The sequence below is a fragment of the Bos taurus genome, chromosome 16 (assembly GCF_002263795.3).
Source record: "Bos taurus isolate L1 Dominette 01449 registration number 42190680 breed Hereford chromosome 16, ARS-UCD2.0, whole genome shotgun sequence".
NCBI lineage: Eukaryota > Metazoa > Chordata > Mammalia > Artiodactyla > Bovidae > Bos > Bos taurus.
In genome coordinates, this window is record NC_037343.1 from 64,625,666 (window position 1) to 64,639,919 (window position 14,254).

Below are 14,254 nucleotides of genomic sequence, written 5' to 3' on the forward strand. Positions count from 1 at the left end.
TTCCTGGGCTATTTTTAGCCTCAGGGAGCTGTTGCTGCCTGCAAACATGCTTGACTGGCCTGATCCACCCCCGTGAACATGCATGCAGGAAGAAAGGAGACCTTGAGGCCATTTAAAACTTCCCGCTTGGTTCTCAGACACCTACTCTTAAGACCTTCTCTAGCAACAGGTTTTTATGACTCCATGACTGGGAAAAGCCTGAGACTCTTTTCTGGTATGATTTCTCAGAATTCTGATGGGAAGGGAGGGGTGGTCTTATAATTAGTGAAGTGACTGAAGTGTCCCAGGTGGCAGATGGGACCCTGAAAAGTCCAGCCTCCCTGGCAGAGAGGACGGCACAGCCAGGATTTCCTGCCCCCTGGGTCATTTCAACTCCAGCTGCAGGGGGAACATTCCTCCCATGGAGTTCTGCTTTGATGCCACTTTTTTAGGATGCTTTCTCCAGAGCTTCTTGGTCCCTCAACCCTTTAATTAGTGTAAATGATTCTCAATCTGGGGTGACCCACAATGTCTAGAGATATTTTCGATTGTCACCCTGGGAATGGGTTGCTACAGGCATCTAGTGAGTATAAGCCGGGGATGTAGCTCAACATCCTACGAGGCACAGGCCAGTCCCCAGAACAAAGAATGAACTTGTCCAACACATCAAAAGGACCACAGTTGAGAGACTGCACACTGGAAGCTGGCCTAACGCCAGCCCACCAAAGAGCCTCATTTCCCTAGACAAGGAGAACTGAAGTTGCTATCCTGTGGCGGGGCTGGACGGAGACACGTGTCCCCAGGGGCACAGGCAGCTGTGGACTCTATTATTAGCCCTGAGTGACCCTGGGAACACTGGGCTTCTTCTGCCTGAGAAACTCAAGCAAGGGGGCTTTTTTCCACTGATTCTGCTAAGTAAAAATCTATGTTTGCAGGGATATTAGTTTTAAAGTTACTGGTGTATATTAGGGGTTTAGAATGAGAGTGGGGAGGGTTGGCTGGAAAAGTACATGAACCTGTACATGAACATGAAAGCCAGTCATGTATCTCCATCTTGGTGATATAGAACATGATACCCTTCTGCGAAGACCTTTCCTAACTGTGTGCTCTGAGCTGTTCTTTGACCAGGAGGGTACAGGTTGGTGCTAAATGATCCTCACTCTTTCTCTGGGTATTAACCAAGTACACGAGGCCACACCATTCATCGCAAAGTGTGTGAACTTTGGAACCGAGCCAGGGTAAAGCAGTTTCTGCATGGAGAGTGAACCTGTGATTTTGTTTCTTTGTTTTGTTGTTGTCTTTTGATTTGCTTTGTTTTTTGCTGCAAAGGAAGCTTCACTAGGGCAGAGACCTCTGTGACTTTTGATTTGTTAGTATAATGCTGAGAAAACACCCTGTCAACCTGAATCATGCAAATTATTATGAATATTTCAGGCTTCCCTGGTGGCTTAGATGGTTAACACGCTGCCTGCAATGCGGGAGATCTGGGTTCAATCCCTGGCTTGGGAAGATCCCCTGGAGAAGGGAATGGCAACCTACTCCAGTGTTCTTGCCTGGAGAATCCCATGGACAGAGGAGCCTGTCGAGCTAGTCCATGGGGTTGCAAAGAGTCAGACACGACTGAGCAACTAACACATATACACACGAACACTTTCACAGACCAACACACTCATGTCCAGCCAAGCCTCCCTTCAGAGAATCCAGCAAACTCATTTCTACATGGTCCTTTGAGCCTCATGTTAACAAAATCCATGCATTCAGGTAACTGAAGACTCCATTAGGAGCCCCAAGCAAATGGTTCTGAGTTTTTTCTTAAGGGTAAATCTGAGTCCCAAGGGAGGGGATGCAAAATGCCTTCTTTGGGCTCCTAGAAGTGTCAACAGATGGCTGTGCATCTGAGCTGTCAGCTTCCCCTCAGCCGCAGCCCACCACTCCCCAGGCTGGGCCCTCCGCTCCTCACCTCACAGGCAAACAGCTTGAACTGTAGCCCCAGGATCTTGTAGTCAATCAGCTGGTTCCCTCGAAGCTGAGTCAAAGCCTCCTTAAGGTCTTTAATGGCGGAATCATATCTGCAGAAAAGAAGCCAGTTCAGGGAAAGGAGGAAAAAAAGAATGAGGTGTGTGTCTGTTTCCTTTCATTCATCTGTTTCACTGGGACAAGAAGTCTTTTCAATCCTTTTTGACCTGCTCTAGTTTTTCGCCAACGCTGACCCCAGGATTCTGTAGAACTTGGTGTGAACAGTGCCCCTGGAGTTGTGCATCCCAGCAACACTGCAGGCCTTCCAGTCTCAGGCCGCCACAGGGATCTCTGTCTGCTGACTGCACACAGCCCCCACCTTTCTGACAACCAGCCTGTCACTTTCTGAAAGAGCCTCGATCTCCCCAGAGAGCTCCAAGCAGAGCAGCACCTGTGGCCCCATGTCTCCATGGAGCTGATTCATCCCCCACCAAGCAACCAGGCCAGCCTGACGCAGCTCCCAGGGGCCCTTCCTCAAGGCCACTGATGGCACCCTCCTGCCCAGAACCTTCTCCTCCAGCTTTTTTTGAGTTCTTAGCTCTTGGTTTGTGGCTGTCCCCTCCTCCTCTTCCACATACTTTAGGAAAAAAGACAAACCATCACTTAAGCCAGAGAGCCCCTTTTTTTTTTTTCTTGGTAAAAGTTAAGAATAAAAATGTTTTAGATTTTTGTGTATTTAATTTTTGGCTGTGCTGGGTCTTGGTTGCTGCACACGGGCTGGTTGCAACGAGTCGGAGCTACGGTGTAGCTGCAGCGCGCAGGCTTCTCATTGCGGTGGCTTCTTCTGTTGTGTAGCAGCGGCTATAGGCAGGCAGGTTTCAGTAGATGCAGCTCTCAGGCTCTAGAGCACGGGCTCAGTAGCTGCGACACACGGGTTTAGTTGCCCCATGGCACGTGGGATCTTCTCAGACTCAGGATCGAACCAGCATCCCTTGCATGGCAAGGCAGATTCTTCACCACTGGACCACCAAGGAAGTCCCCAGACGGCATCTCTAACCCTGCTCCTGGCACTGGCCTTCAGCTCCATTGGGTTGGCGTTGTGCTGACTGGCTTGAGGTGGATCAGGAGGCTGTCATTGGCTTGGTAGCAGAGAATGGGGCTAACCACACCAGTAGTGCCCATCAGGGTGTGGGCAGGACCTAAGGCCAGGCCTGCTTGGCCTGCCTCTGATCAACACAGAGGCCCTGGTGGGAGGGAGCCATTGCTGGGCAGCAGCGGATAGAAGCAGCAAAAATCAAGCTAGCCCCAGCCCCAGCCCAGCCCCCGGTTTGGCAGGAACAAATTTGCCTGTCTGTGTGGCTCCCACCGGGCAACTAAACCAAACGTCCCTCAGCCACCATCTGACCCAGAGTTGCCACTTGTGGCTTCTCTTGGAGACAAGCCTGGAATGTGAACACAGGCTGGTGGGGACCCTCGAGAGGCGGTGTGGGTAACGAAGGTGCCCGAGGACAGCGGCCAAGGGACTGGGACCAGGTCCACCAGCCCTGCCACTAACTGGGAGACCCTGGCAGACTGCCTCCCTGGCCTCACTCCACATGGATATTATAAGGAGTGCATTGTGCGCAAGGGATATATTATATTCAGGGAGCATAGCACATCAGGCACTTCCGAGTATGTGGTCCTGGATCTAATTTCTGAAGTCAAACCCACGTGGACTGGAGTCCTGCTTCTGCCCCTTACTGCTGCTGCTGCTGCTAAGTCGCTTCAGTCGCGTCCGACTCTGTGCGACCCCAGAGACGGCAGCCCACCAGGCTCCCCTGTCCCTGGGATTCTCCAGGCAAGAACACTGGAGTGGGTTGCCATTTCCTTCTCCAATGCAGGAAAGTGAAAGTGAAGTCGCTCAGTCATGTCCGACCCTTAGCGACCCCATGGACTGCAGCCCACCAGGCTCCTCCGTCCATGGGATTTTCCGGGCAACAGTACTGGAGTGGGGTGCCATTGCCTTCTCCGAGAGAGAGATATATATATATTTCCAGCTCTAAACCCGGCAACTAAATTCACACACCAATCTTCTATTACATGCTGCTTGCACGCTAAGTCACTTCAGTCGTGTCCTACTCTGTGCGACCCCTCAGACTATAGCCCGCCAGGCTCCTCTGTCCATGGGGATTCTCCAGGTAAGTGTACTGCAGTGGATGGCTGTGCCTTCCTCCAGGGAGTCTTCCCGACCCAGGCATGGAACCCGCGTCTCTTATGTCTCCTGAATCGGCGGCGGATTCTTTACCACTGGTATCACCTGGGAAGCCCTTACCGCATGCCTACTTAATACCATATGCTGTATTAACTGTTCTCAGGAGATAACAATACACAGTTGTTGGGACTTCCCTGGTTGGTCCAGTGGCTAAGACTCCACACTCTCAATGCAGGGGGCTGGAGTTTGATCCCTGGTCAGGGAACTAGATCCCGCTTGCCACAACTAAAGATCCCAGATGACATAATGAAGATCAAAGATCCCACGTCCTGCAATCGGGACCCGGTGCAGACAAATAAATAAATGAAACATTTTTTTTTTAAAATACATGGCTGTAGAAGCCAGAACGCTCATGTCAGGGAAATTGGAAGCTGACCAGGAGGGCGGCCTGGCTGAGAGATCCCAGGGTGGCCGGGGAAAGCTGGACATTCTGTCATCATTTGGTTGGTAGTGACTCCTACAGCCACAGGGGCTGCAGGAGTGACAGGAGCAGACAGCCTGGGTTGGAAACAGAAGGATGGCTTCCTCTAACATATCTTTGTTAATAAATGAAGTTGCTCAGTCCTGTCCAACGCTTTGTGACCCCATGGACTGTAGCCTGCCAGGCTCCTCGGTCCATGGGATTTTCCAGGTGAGAATACTGGAGTGGGTAGCCATTTCCTTCTCCACGGGATCTTCCCGACTCAGGGATCGAACCCAGGTCTCCCACATTAAAGGCAGATTCTTTACTGTCTGGGCCACCAAACTTTTCACAAGCATTCCGGCCATTCCTTAAGCATCTCAAGTCATTTACACACCCTTTTAGGCATTTCCTTGAAGGGGGAGAGGAGAAGCATTCTTGTGCTTTCTAAGCTGGAACATAGCCGGTGACTGGCTCTGATTCACTGAGCCAAAAATGCGGGCGGCGGGCAGAAACGCAGGTGTCCTGTTTCCTGGGCAGATGGGATTTCCATCGTGTTCCACTGCCTGTTTGTGAGTGCACTGAAGGTCCTCGGAGGGCCCGTGGGGCTCTGTCTGCAGTCACCTGCCGGTGTGCCTGCCTCCCTCAGCAGATGAGTTTCAGCTGTGAAGGAGCACCGCCTGGGTCTACCTAGGATTGAGTGAGCCCAACTCCTCCTAATTCTGCCCAGCAAGATGGCTAAAGATCCGGGCCCAGTAGGACGGAGAAAGAAAGGACTGATGTTATTCAAAAGGCTTGCTTCGTGTTTAAAACACCCCTGCTAGGTGTCTGTTTTTAAACGTCTTTGACAGCATCGCCCTGAAGGCCTCTCCTCAGCTGCCTTGTTTACCCAGAGCAGCTCCCCTGAAGCGTGTGCTCTGATGCACAGCTCTGCTTCCCGCCGCCCAGGGTCTGAAAAAGCTCAGTATGAGAAATCCAAAATAGCCTTCAGTCCTCTGCGCTGGGAGGCAGGCAGCACAGCCCCTGCCTCTTTCCAGCCCTCCGGCAGGAGGTTTCCTCCATGCCATTTGGAGCCCACAGCATCCCCCGCGAGGCCAAGGAGCTGGCGTCTTCCCCTGGTTCTGCTGGGCAGGACCTGAGCAGACACCTGAAGGGCACTCCACCTGGTGTCTTCTCAGCTCACCAGCGCAGCTGCTGACTGGCTAATGCTTCTCCCCAGCTCTGAGCCGGAGAGGGTTTATTACCCTCGTTTCTGTAACACTCCCTAGAAAGGTTTTTTTCCTTAGTAACCACTGAAATTCCCAATTACTCCTGCATTGCCAGTGCCAGCCTGTAGACTAGAATCCTGCAGTCCCCACTCGGGTAATGGAGAGAGACTGAGCAGCTGAAAGGGGTTGAAGCATCACATGCCTCCACGCCGGGGCCTGGGGACATGCCCTTGCCCATTCAGAAGTCAGGGAAAAGACTGCTGCGTCGCCTCTTTGAGCAGCTCCATCGAAAGGGCCTGGCCATATTTTCAGGGCCCTAAAATGTACAAGGGGCTGCCCAGATGACTCAGATGGTAAAGAAATCTGCCTGCAATGCAGGAGCCACCGGTTCAATCCCTGGGTCGGGAAGATCCCCTGGAGTAGGAAATGGCAATCCACATCCAATCCAATCCCACGTAGAGAGGAGTTTACAGTGGGCACAGAGGAGTTTATAGGGTCACAAAGGATCTGACATGACTGAGCGTGTACACATGCAAGATTTATAAGGTTGGGATCTGAAAGGTACCTTGAAATCCCATCTCCTTTTGAATGACAAGGTGGGGGTTAGAGACATGAGACATCCCTCAGACCTGACCTGCCTGGGCAGAACAACTCTAACTTTATTCTGGTGGAAATTTATAATGACAGATGAACAACCCAACATCTGAAAGTGGGAAAAACTGAGAGAAGAAACACCCATAACATTAGCACCTTAAAACAAACCCTGTAGTGATCTGAGGGTCATCCTAACCCATGACTGAGAAGCGATAGTTCCAGGTCCGCATAGGCACTTATCTAAAAACTTCTCCCATAGCACCTGTCCCATTGTGCCCTGCGTAATAGATCTAGTGTTTGTGACCTGCTTCTCCTTTTTAATACATAAGTTCCTTGAAAGTGTGAAGTGATAGTTGCTCAGTCATGTCCGATTCTTTGCAACCCCATGGACTGTAGCCTGCCAGGCTCCTCAGTCCACAAAATTCTCCAGGCCAGAATACTGGAGTAGGTTGCCATGCCGTCCTTCAGGGGATCTTCCTGACCCAGGGATGGAACCCAGGTCTCTTGCATCGCAGGCAGATTCTTTACCATCTGGGCCACCAGGGAAACCCTCTAAGTTCCTAGAAGCAGAGACTATATTTCACCCCCTTGTTTATTTACTCCCATAAGCATTTATTAATACTGTACTAGATACTGAAATACAAGAGTGAATAAGGATTCTCCCCTCACGAGTAGTGGAGGAGACAAATATACAGGCAAGTATCTATCATCGGAGAGACAGCTGTAATCAAAGGAGGCACAAAAGAGAGTGGTCACCTGGGTGAGTGTGCCTGGGGAGACATTGGAGGGTGTGAGTGGGTGGACAGCTGCTGAACCAGAGAGCAACAGGCAAGGGAAGCTCCTCTTTATCCTAGGATCCACTGGAGGTTCTTCAGCAGATGACATTTCTTTTTTTAAAAAGGTCATTCTAGGATATCATTGAAGCAGGCAAGAGTGGTGGCTAGGGAAGCCATGGTACAATAGTCCTGGTAAAAAAAAATGAGGTCTAAACCAGCATGGTGCTGGAAGGGAGGGTGAGGGTTCTTGTATGATTTTCAGGGGACACTAAACCCCCTGAAATTGCACATAAAATTAGGTATGTGCTTGCATGTGTTTTTCTGGGAAAATTGCCCATATATTTTGCTATTTAACAACCAATGAAAAAAGGACAAAGCATCAAGAGCTGATGGAGAAGGCAATGGCACCCCACTCCAGTACTCTTGCCTGGAAAATCCCATGGATGGAGGAGCCTGGTGGGCTGCAGTCCATGGGGTCGCTAAGAGTCGGACACGACTGAGCGACTTCACTTTCACTTTTCACTTTCCTGCATTGGAGAAGGAAATGGCAACCCACTCCAGTGTTCTTGCCTGGAGAATCCCAGGGACGGGGGAGCCTGGTGGGCTGCGGTCTATGGGGTCACACAGAGTCAGACATGACTGAAGTGACTTAGCAGCAGCAGCAGCAGCATCAAGAGCTGAACCTTGGACTTTCCTGGCGGTCTAGTGGTTGAGTATCCACTGGCCAATGCAGGGGACACAGGTTTGATCCCAGGTCCAGGAAGATTCCACATGCTGAGGGGCAACGAAGCCCACGCGTCACAACTGCTGAGCCTGTGCTCTCGCGCTCAGAAGCCACAACTACTGAAGCCCGCCTGCCCTAGAGCCCGTGCTCCACAAGAGAAGCCACCGCAATGAGAAGCCCACACACCGCAATGAAGAGTAGCCCCTGCTGGCTGCAATCAGAGAAAGTCTGCATGCAGCAACAAAGACCCAGCACAGCCAAAAAGAAATTAAAATAAAATAATAAAAAAAAAATTTTAAACAGAGCTGAGTCTTGTGGAGGGGAGGACACCAAAGCCTATGGATTGAGCAAAAGAAAAAAAAAAGGCAGCTCAGGACCCAGACTCGTGTCTCATTTATGTTATTTCCTTAATAAGTAGTTGTTGAATTAAAGGTAAAATTTGATAGATTTCTCTCTTAGATTTAACGATTACCAGTCACAGACTAATTGAATCCTGAGTCTGATTTCTGGATCTTATTAAGATCTTTTTGACTCACTCAAAACACGAGGCTTTCAGGTTCTGGGATTTCTGGGCATTTCATGGAGAAATAGAGGCTCTTCTGGGAGCCTCCCTTCTTTGCCATCTGTCTCCTCATTTGAGGCTGTTAGAGCTGATTCAAGGATGGCCTGAGAGTTTGTCCTTCTAGAGATCTACAAGAGGTTTTGTGCTCAGACCTGCTCACAGGTCCCATACATCCTGAGGCTGGTGGGGATGAGGGGAGGGGTACCGAGAAGGAGAAGAGGGTTAAGAAGGAAGACGGAGTATGATGCCATTGAAAGTAAAGGCCTGTGTATCTTTTCTCTATTCAAGGCTTTCCCTTCCCAGACAGCCTCTGTGTCTGTGATTCTTCTTTTGGGAGACTTCACTCCTGCTCTTAACTCATTCAGGTAAATGACCGCATCTACATCCCAGAAGTCCTCTGAGCGGTTGGCAGTTGCCCATGGCAACGGCTCTGCACAGTGGCCTGGCAGGCTTGGTTTCTGACTAAACTGGAGGATCAAAGCCTTTCAGGGTTCCAGAGGATCCAATCCCAGCCTACCCCTTCCCCAGTGCCTGGACATTCTCTGTAGCCTCCCCTCCATCCCACCAACGCCCTGCCTCATCTGTTGTGCACACACACACACCATGCCCCTGCTAACATGTTACTGTTTGAACTGTTCTTCCTTAGCCTGAGCTGAATTGTCTTCTCTGGAACCTGTGCACACTCAGGGAACTATTTCTACAAAAGATCAGTTAGTCATCCCCTACATTTTAAACAAATGCTTAGAATATATTTTGTTATTTGTATGTTTTTAGGGCATTTGGGGGAGGGCTGTGGGACTCGAGATTAACTTTCATTTTCTATTTGTCTTTTTACTAATTATTTCCTGTTGACTATAAACAAACCAAAAATACAGAAAAGCTGACAGAAGAAGATGGAAATCTCTCTAATTTCAGCAGCTGGGGAGGACTGCTGAAAACATTTTGGTTGATGGCCTTTCAGACTATTCTGTGAAACGGTAATGGAATTGTACGATACTATTCTGAAATCTGCTTTTAATTTAGTATATATTGTGAACTTCTTTCTACAGTAAGACAAACACTACTCATCTGTATTAATATATTCTGGTACATACAATATTAATTGTTTATGTTCTCATTTTAGTGACTGAATTATACCTCATTGAATGCATTAAACTGGGTTTTGGAAAATACATTCTGCAGGCATGTATTTTTTTTGTTAAACCAGATCTAAGTCAATCACCTAGGAAGCTTTTATTTATTTATTTATTGGCCATGCCCATGTGGTCTGTGGAATCTTAGTTCTCTGACCTGGGATTCAACCCAGGCCCTCAGCAGGGAGAATGCGGAGCCCACCAAGGAAGAGACGTTGTGATGTGGTTTCCTGATCTTTGTCATTGTGTGAGAGCTCAATACCTCACAGCAGTAGACAATCAGGGGTGCTCCCTTGATGGCTGCAGTATTTACAACCTGAACTGCCCAGGAAACGGTGGGGTGCCATCCCCAGCCTGTGATGGTTACGCAGCCTTATGGTGAGCTGTAGCTGGGCGGCAGGCCTGCCTTCCCTCCCCAGACAGGGATTCTGGCTTGTGGTGACTGGTTGCGTTACTGCCCAGAGAAAGCCCCGTCATGCTTCCCCACAGAGGCTGAGGAGACACGTCTCAAGCACCAAGTCTGGCAGCACCAAGACCCGCTCTGGGTTTCTCTGCACGCTTCCCCAGCTTGTGCAACGCTGGACCACTTACTTCTCCATCTGGTAATAGAGCATCCCTCGTTGGAAGTAGGACACTGCCAAGTGCTTGTCTCGGTTAATGCTTTTGGTGAAGGCCTGCGGAGGGAACAGTCAGGCAGTAAGTAGGTGTGAGATGAGCCAGTGGGTGCGACAAGCAGGAAGGGTCTGGAAAACCGTTGATGTCTTGGAGATGACAAGCGGCTTAGGGGTCAGAGTACTTGGTGTTGTCACTTCCTAGCGGCATGGCATGAGACAGGTTGCCCAATCTCCTTGAACTTTAGTTTTCTCCTCTGTAAAATGCGGATATGCATATCTCCCTTTCATGATTACTATCAGGATTAATAAAAGTCATCAAGTTTGAATATAACCCTAATTAAAATGTTATCTACAGGATACATTTATCTTATAAATTTATTATAAGGATATTACACAATTAAGATCGTTATCGATCTGTGTGTTCCTATTGCCATTTTGTTCACTGTTTTGAAATCTCATACAATTAAAATAATAACAATAATAATGCATTTAAAATGCCAGGAGCAAGGACTCAAGCATAAAACCAAAGAAAGGCAGCGAGAATGAGATGCCAGAGCAGAAGAAAGCAAAGGGAAGCCTAGAGCAGGGGGAGGAGGGAGGGACAGGGGAGTGGGCCAGTTGGGAGACCCGAGAGGAGAGGTGAGGCTGGAGTCAACATCCCCTGCTGGCTGAGCTGCACCCGGCCCTCTGCCCGGACTGACAACCTCTCCTCTGACAGTGTGCACTTTGTTTCCAATAGCCCCTGGGATCTGCGGTTCTGTTTGCTCAGTCCCTGGGCAGCCCCCCACCCCCAGAGGAGGTGGGGCCACTGTCTTCCCTCCAGTGAGATGTAGAGGGTCCTCCCGTGCTCCCATCTGCCCACTCTGCAGCCTGAGGCTGTGCGGGTATTCCACAAAGCTTCTCTCTCTCCCTCTTTCCCAGGGCAAGGATGGCTGTGGGGGTCCCCTTCAAGGTGCTGGGGAGTCAGTCATCTAGCCACACTGCCTTGCAAAGACTTGCAGTGAAAGGTAAAAATAAGGACTAACATTTACACAGTGGTGTGAAGTTACACAGGACTTGAATAATCTATGCCTCCTATATAGGGAAAGAACCTAAAAAAGAATGGGTATATATACATGTATATACACATGTATAACTGATTTACATCATTGTATACCTGAAACTAACACAACATTGTAAATCAACTATATTCCAACAAAAACTAACTTAAAAAAATAGTTCATGCCTCACTTATCTTCAAGATCCTTAGCCTCTCCAGAAGCTGAAAGCCCGAACTCCATGACTTCCCAAGACCAAAAAGCCCAGAGACAGGCGGAGCTGGGGTTTGATCCAAAAGTTATACCCTTTCCAGCTTACCACGACCAATACAAAAATGTGATTGTTGGGAATGCTTAACCCCATAGTAGGGAATATGAGAGAGAGAGAGAGAAAAACAGTGGAGAAATATGACATTCCACACATGTCTTAAAATCACTACAGATGGTGACTGCAGCCATGAAATTAAAAGATGCTTGCTCCTTGGAAGAAAAGCTATGACCAACCTAGACATCATATTAAAAAGCAGACACTACTTTGCAGACAAAGGTCCATATAGTCAAAGCTGTGGTTTTTCCAGTAGTCATGTATGGATGTGAGAGTTGGACCATAAAGAAGGCTAAGCGCTGAAGAATCCATGCTTCTGAACTGTGGTGCTAGAAAAGTCTCTTAAGAGTCCCTTGGATGGCAAGGATATCAAACCAGTCAATCCTAAAGGAAATCAACCCTGAAGATTCATTGGAAGGACTGATGCTGAAGCTGAAGTTCCAATACTTGGACCACCTGATTCAAAGAGCTGGTTCATTGGAAAAGACCTTGATGCTGGGAAAGACAGAAGACAGGAGAAGGGGATGACAGAGATGAGATGGTTGGATGGCATCACCGACTCAATGGACATGAGTTTGAGCAAGCTCCTGGAGATGACGAAAGATAGGGAAGCTGGGTGTGCTGTAGTCCATGGGGTCTCAAAGAGACTGAACACCACCAGTCCTCAGTAGACATCATTAATCAATCACCATCTGCATTCCTTCCACCAGCCTCAGACTCCTTTGTAGAGTGCTCCACATAATGGATCAGAATTGTCACTTGAGGGGGAACCTATTTTTCTTAAGTGCCTTCTCTTCATCTCTTGGGCAAGCAAAGCTCACTCACAGGAAGGTCTTAGAAAGCCAAAAGAGGTTCTTGGAAATCAGACGTTAAGCAGTTTAGACAGAGATTCTGTGGCTCGCAGTCAATAAAGGAAAACAGAACTAGGAGAGGCTTTCAAAAAGGTGTTAAGGAAAGTTTCCAGAATGATTTGAACGTAATCGATGGAGAATAAAGGAGAACAAAACCCACAATGAACAGTTTCCACCGGGGCTGCCTTTTCGAACCACCTGGGGAGCTTTTCAAAGCGGTGGCCGCCCAGGCTGCTCCGCAGGCCAATTGAATCAGAATTTCTGGGGGTGGGTTGGGCCGGGGCAGCCTTTGTTCTTCTGAAGCTCCTGAGAGGGTTCTAAAGTGCAGCCTGGGCTGAGAACCAGTTAAGACAAAGGCCCCCGGGGGAGGCGGGGGCCGAGACACCTCCACTCACCTTCTCCGCCTCCGGCAGGTTCCCCAGAATCGTGTATATGCAGCCCACATTGAAGCAGATCCTGGAGTGGGGGTCCTGTACCCCAGTGAAGGCGTCCAGGGCTCCCTTCCAGTCCTTCTTGTCAGCTGCCAGCACTCCTTCATTCCAGAGGCTGATGGCCTCGGCCAGGGACATGGTCAGGTGCAAACCGGGAGGGCTGCCTGGAGACCGGGGGAGAGGGCAAGCCCGTGTCTCCCCAGCCGGGCCACCCCAAACCCGCCTTCACTTTCCTGGCCTGGAGCTCAGACTTGGGGCTCAGGCTCCTCAAGACAACTTCTCAGTGTTGCAAAGGCGGCAGGAAGTGTCCCCACCTTTTGGCAACGGACGCACAGAGCAGTCAGTTCTGTGAGAGAAAAGGAAAGAGAAGGAGAAAGAGGGCAAGCGGGGCGGAGTGTGGGGGAGAGAGGAAGTACATCAGATACTGGCCCTGAGGCCGCAGTTCCCCAAAATGCTTCTGCTCTGTCCCCCAGCTCCTCCCCTCCATCTCCCACCCGCCTCTGCGGGGCGGCAGCTTTTGGCCAGGGCTCTGATCCCAGGTTCAAGGCGACTTCTGGCTGCCTGTCCAGCGAGGGTGTTGGGTGACAGAAGAGTTCTATTCAGTCTAGAATGAATTCTTTGCTCACTTCCTCACACCCTTGTTGGAGTAGGAAATGGCAACCCACTCCGGTCTTCTTGCCTGAAGAATTCCATGGACAGAGGTGCCTGGCGGGCTGCAGTCCATGGGGTGGCCAGGGGTTGGACATGCCTGAGCGACCAACACTTTCACACCCTCACAGACTGTCTTGATGTATTTGGTTTTTTATCTCGGGCTAAAATTGGCAATCAGATTCCCGAGTAGGATGGTCTTGGGTGTCTGTCTGAGTCTGAGGTACTTTTGTGAACACTTAGGAAGCTCAGTGGGGACCAATCTCCTACAAATGGCAAAACTAGGAGCCAAATATGACAGCAAATGACTTCTCTTATCCTGTGAAAAACTGAAGAGACAAGGGTTCTCACTGATGACTGATCTGTTTACTAGTCTCCTAAAACACAGATGTACATCTCCTTCCCTGATGCCCTGAGAAAGTAGAAAAATCAGTAAGATAATTGGGAGGAGAGGGTATAACGAATTTGATTTACTAAAATCCTGGCTTCTTGTTAATCACACTCCAGAGTAAAGGTAAAATGCAATTCTGAGGGTTAAATGCTTAGATGGCAACACTCGCTCTGTCTTTACTGAAGCACCTGTCAGTTATCACCAAACTTCCCCTAAGAGCCCAAAAATAAAACTTAAAAATGTCCATTCTATAAGGCTTATAGGATTGAAGATGAGAGAATTGGGAAGATGTGTGTGCACTTTTGTAGGGAGCATGCCCTGTGTTTGGAAGGTCTTCTCATCTCACTTTGTCTGGCAAACTCCTACTCATTCCT

The 14,254-nt window shown here is 49.3% G+C and overlaps 1 protein-coding gene across 4 annotated transcripts in view; it reads right to left on the reverse strand.

Moving 5' to 3' along the window:
* Positions 1-13,131, reverse strand: part of NCF2 (neutrophil cytosolic factor 2) — a 33,077-nt gene extending 19,946 nt beyond the window's left edge. For 3 of the 4 annotated variants that reach the window (XM_005217265.5, XM_059875221.1, XM_059875220.1), the window contains exons 1-3: positions 12,806-13,131; positions 10,175-10,257; positions 1,940-2,048 (exon numbers count right to left, since the gene is read on the reverse strand). In XM_005217265.5, coding sequence (XP_005217322.1) covers positions 1,940-2,048; positions 10,175-10,257; positions 12,806-12,979 — 366 coding nt within the window. In that variant the 5' untranslated portion in view covers positions 12,980-13,131. 4 annotated transcript variants of the gene reach the window in all.
* Positions 13,132-14,254: the final 1,123 nt, after the last annotated feature.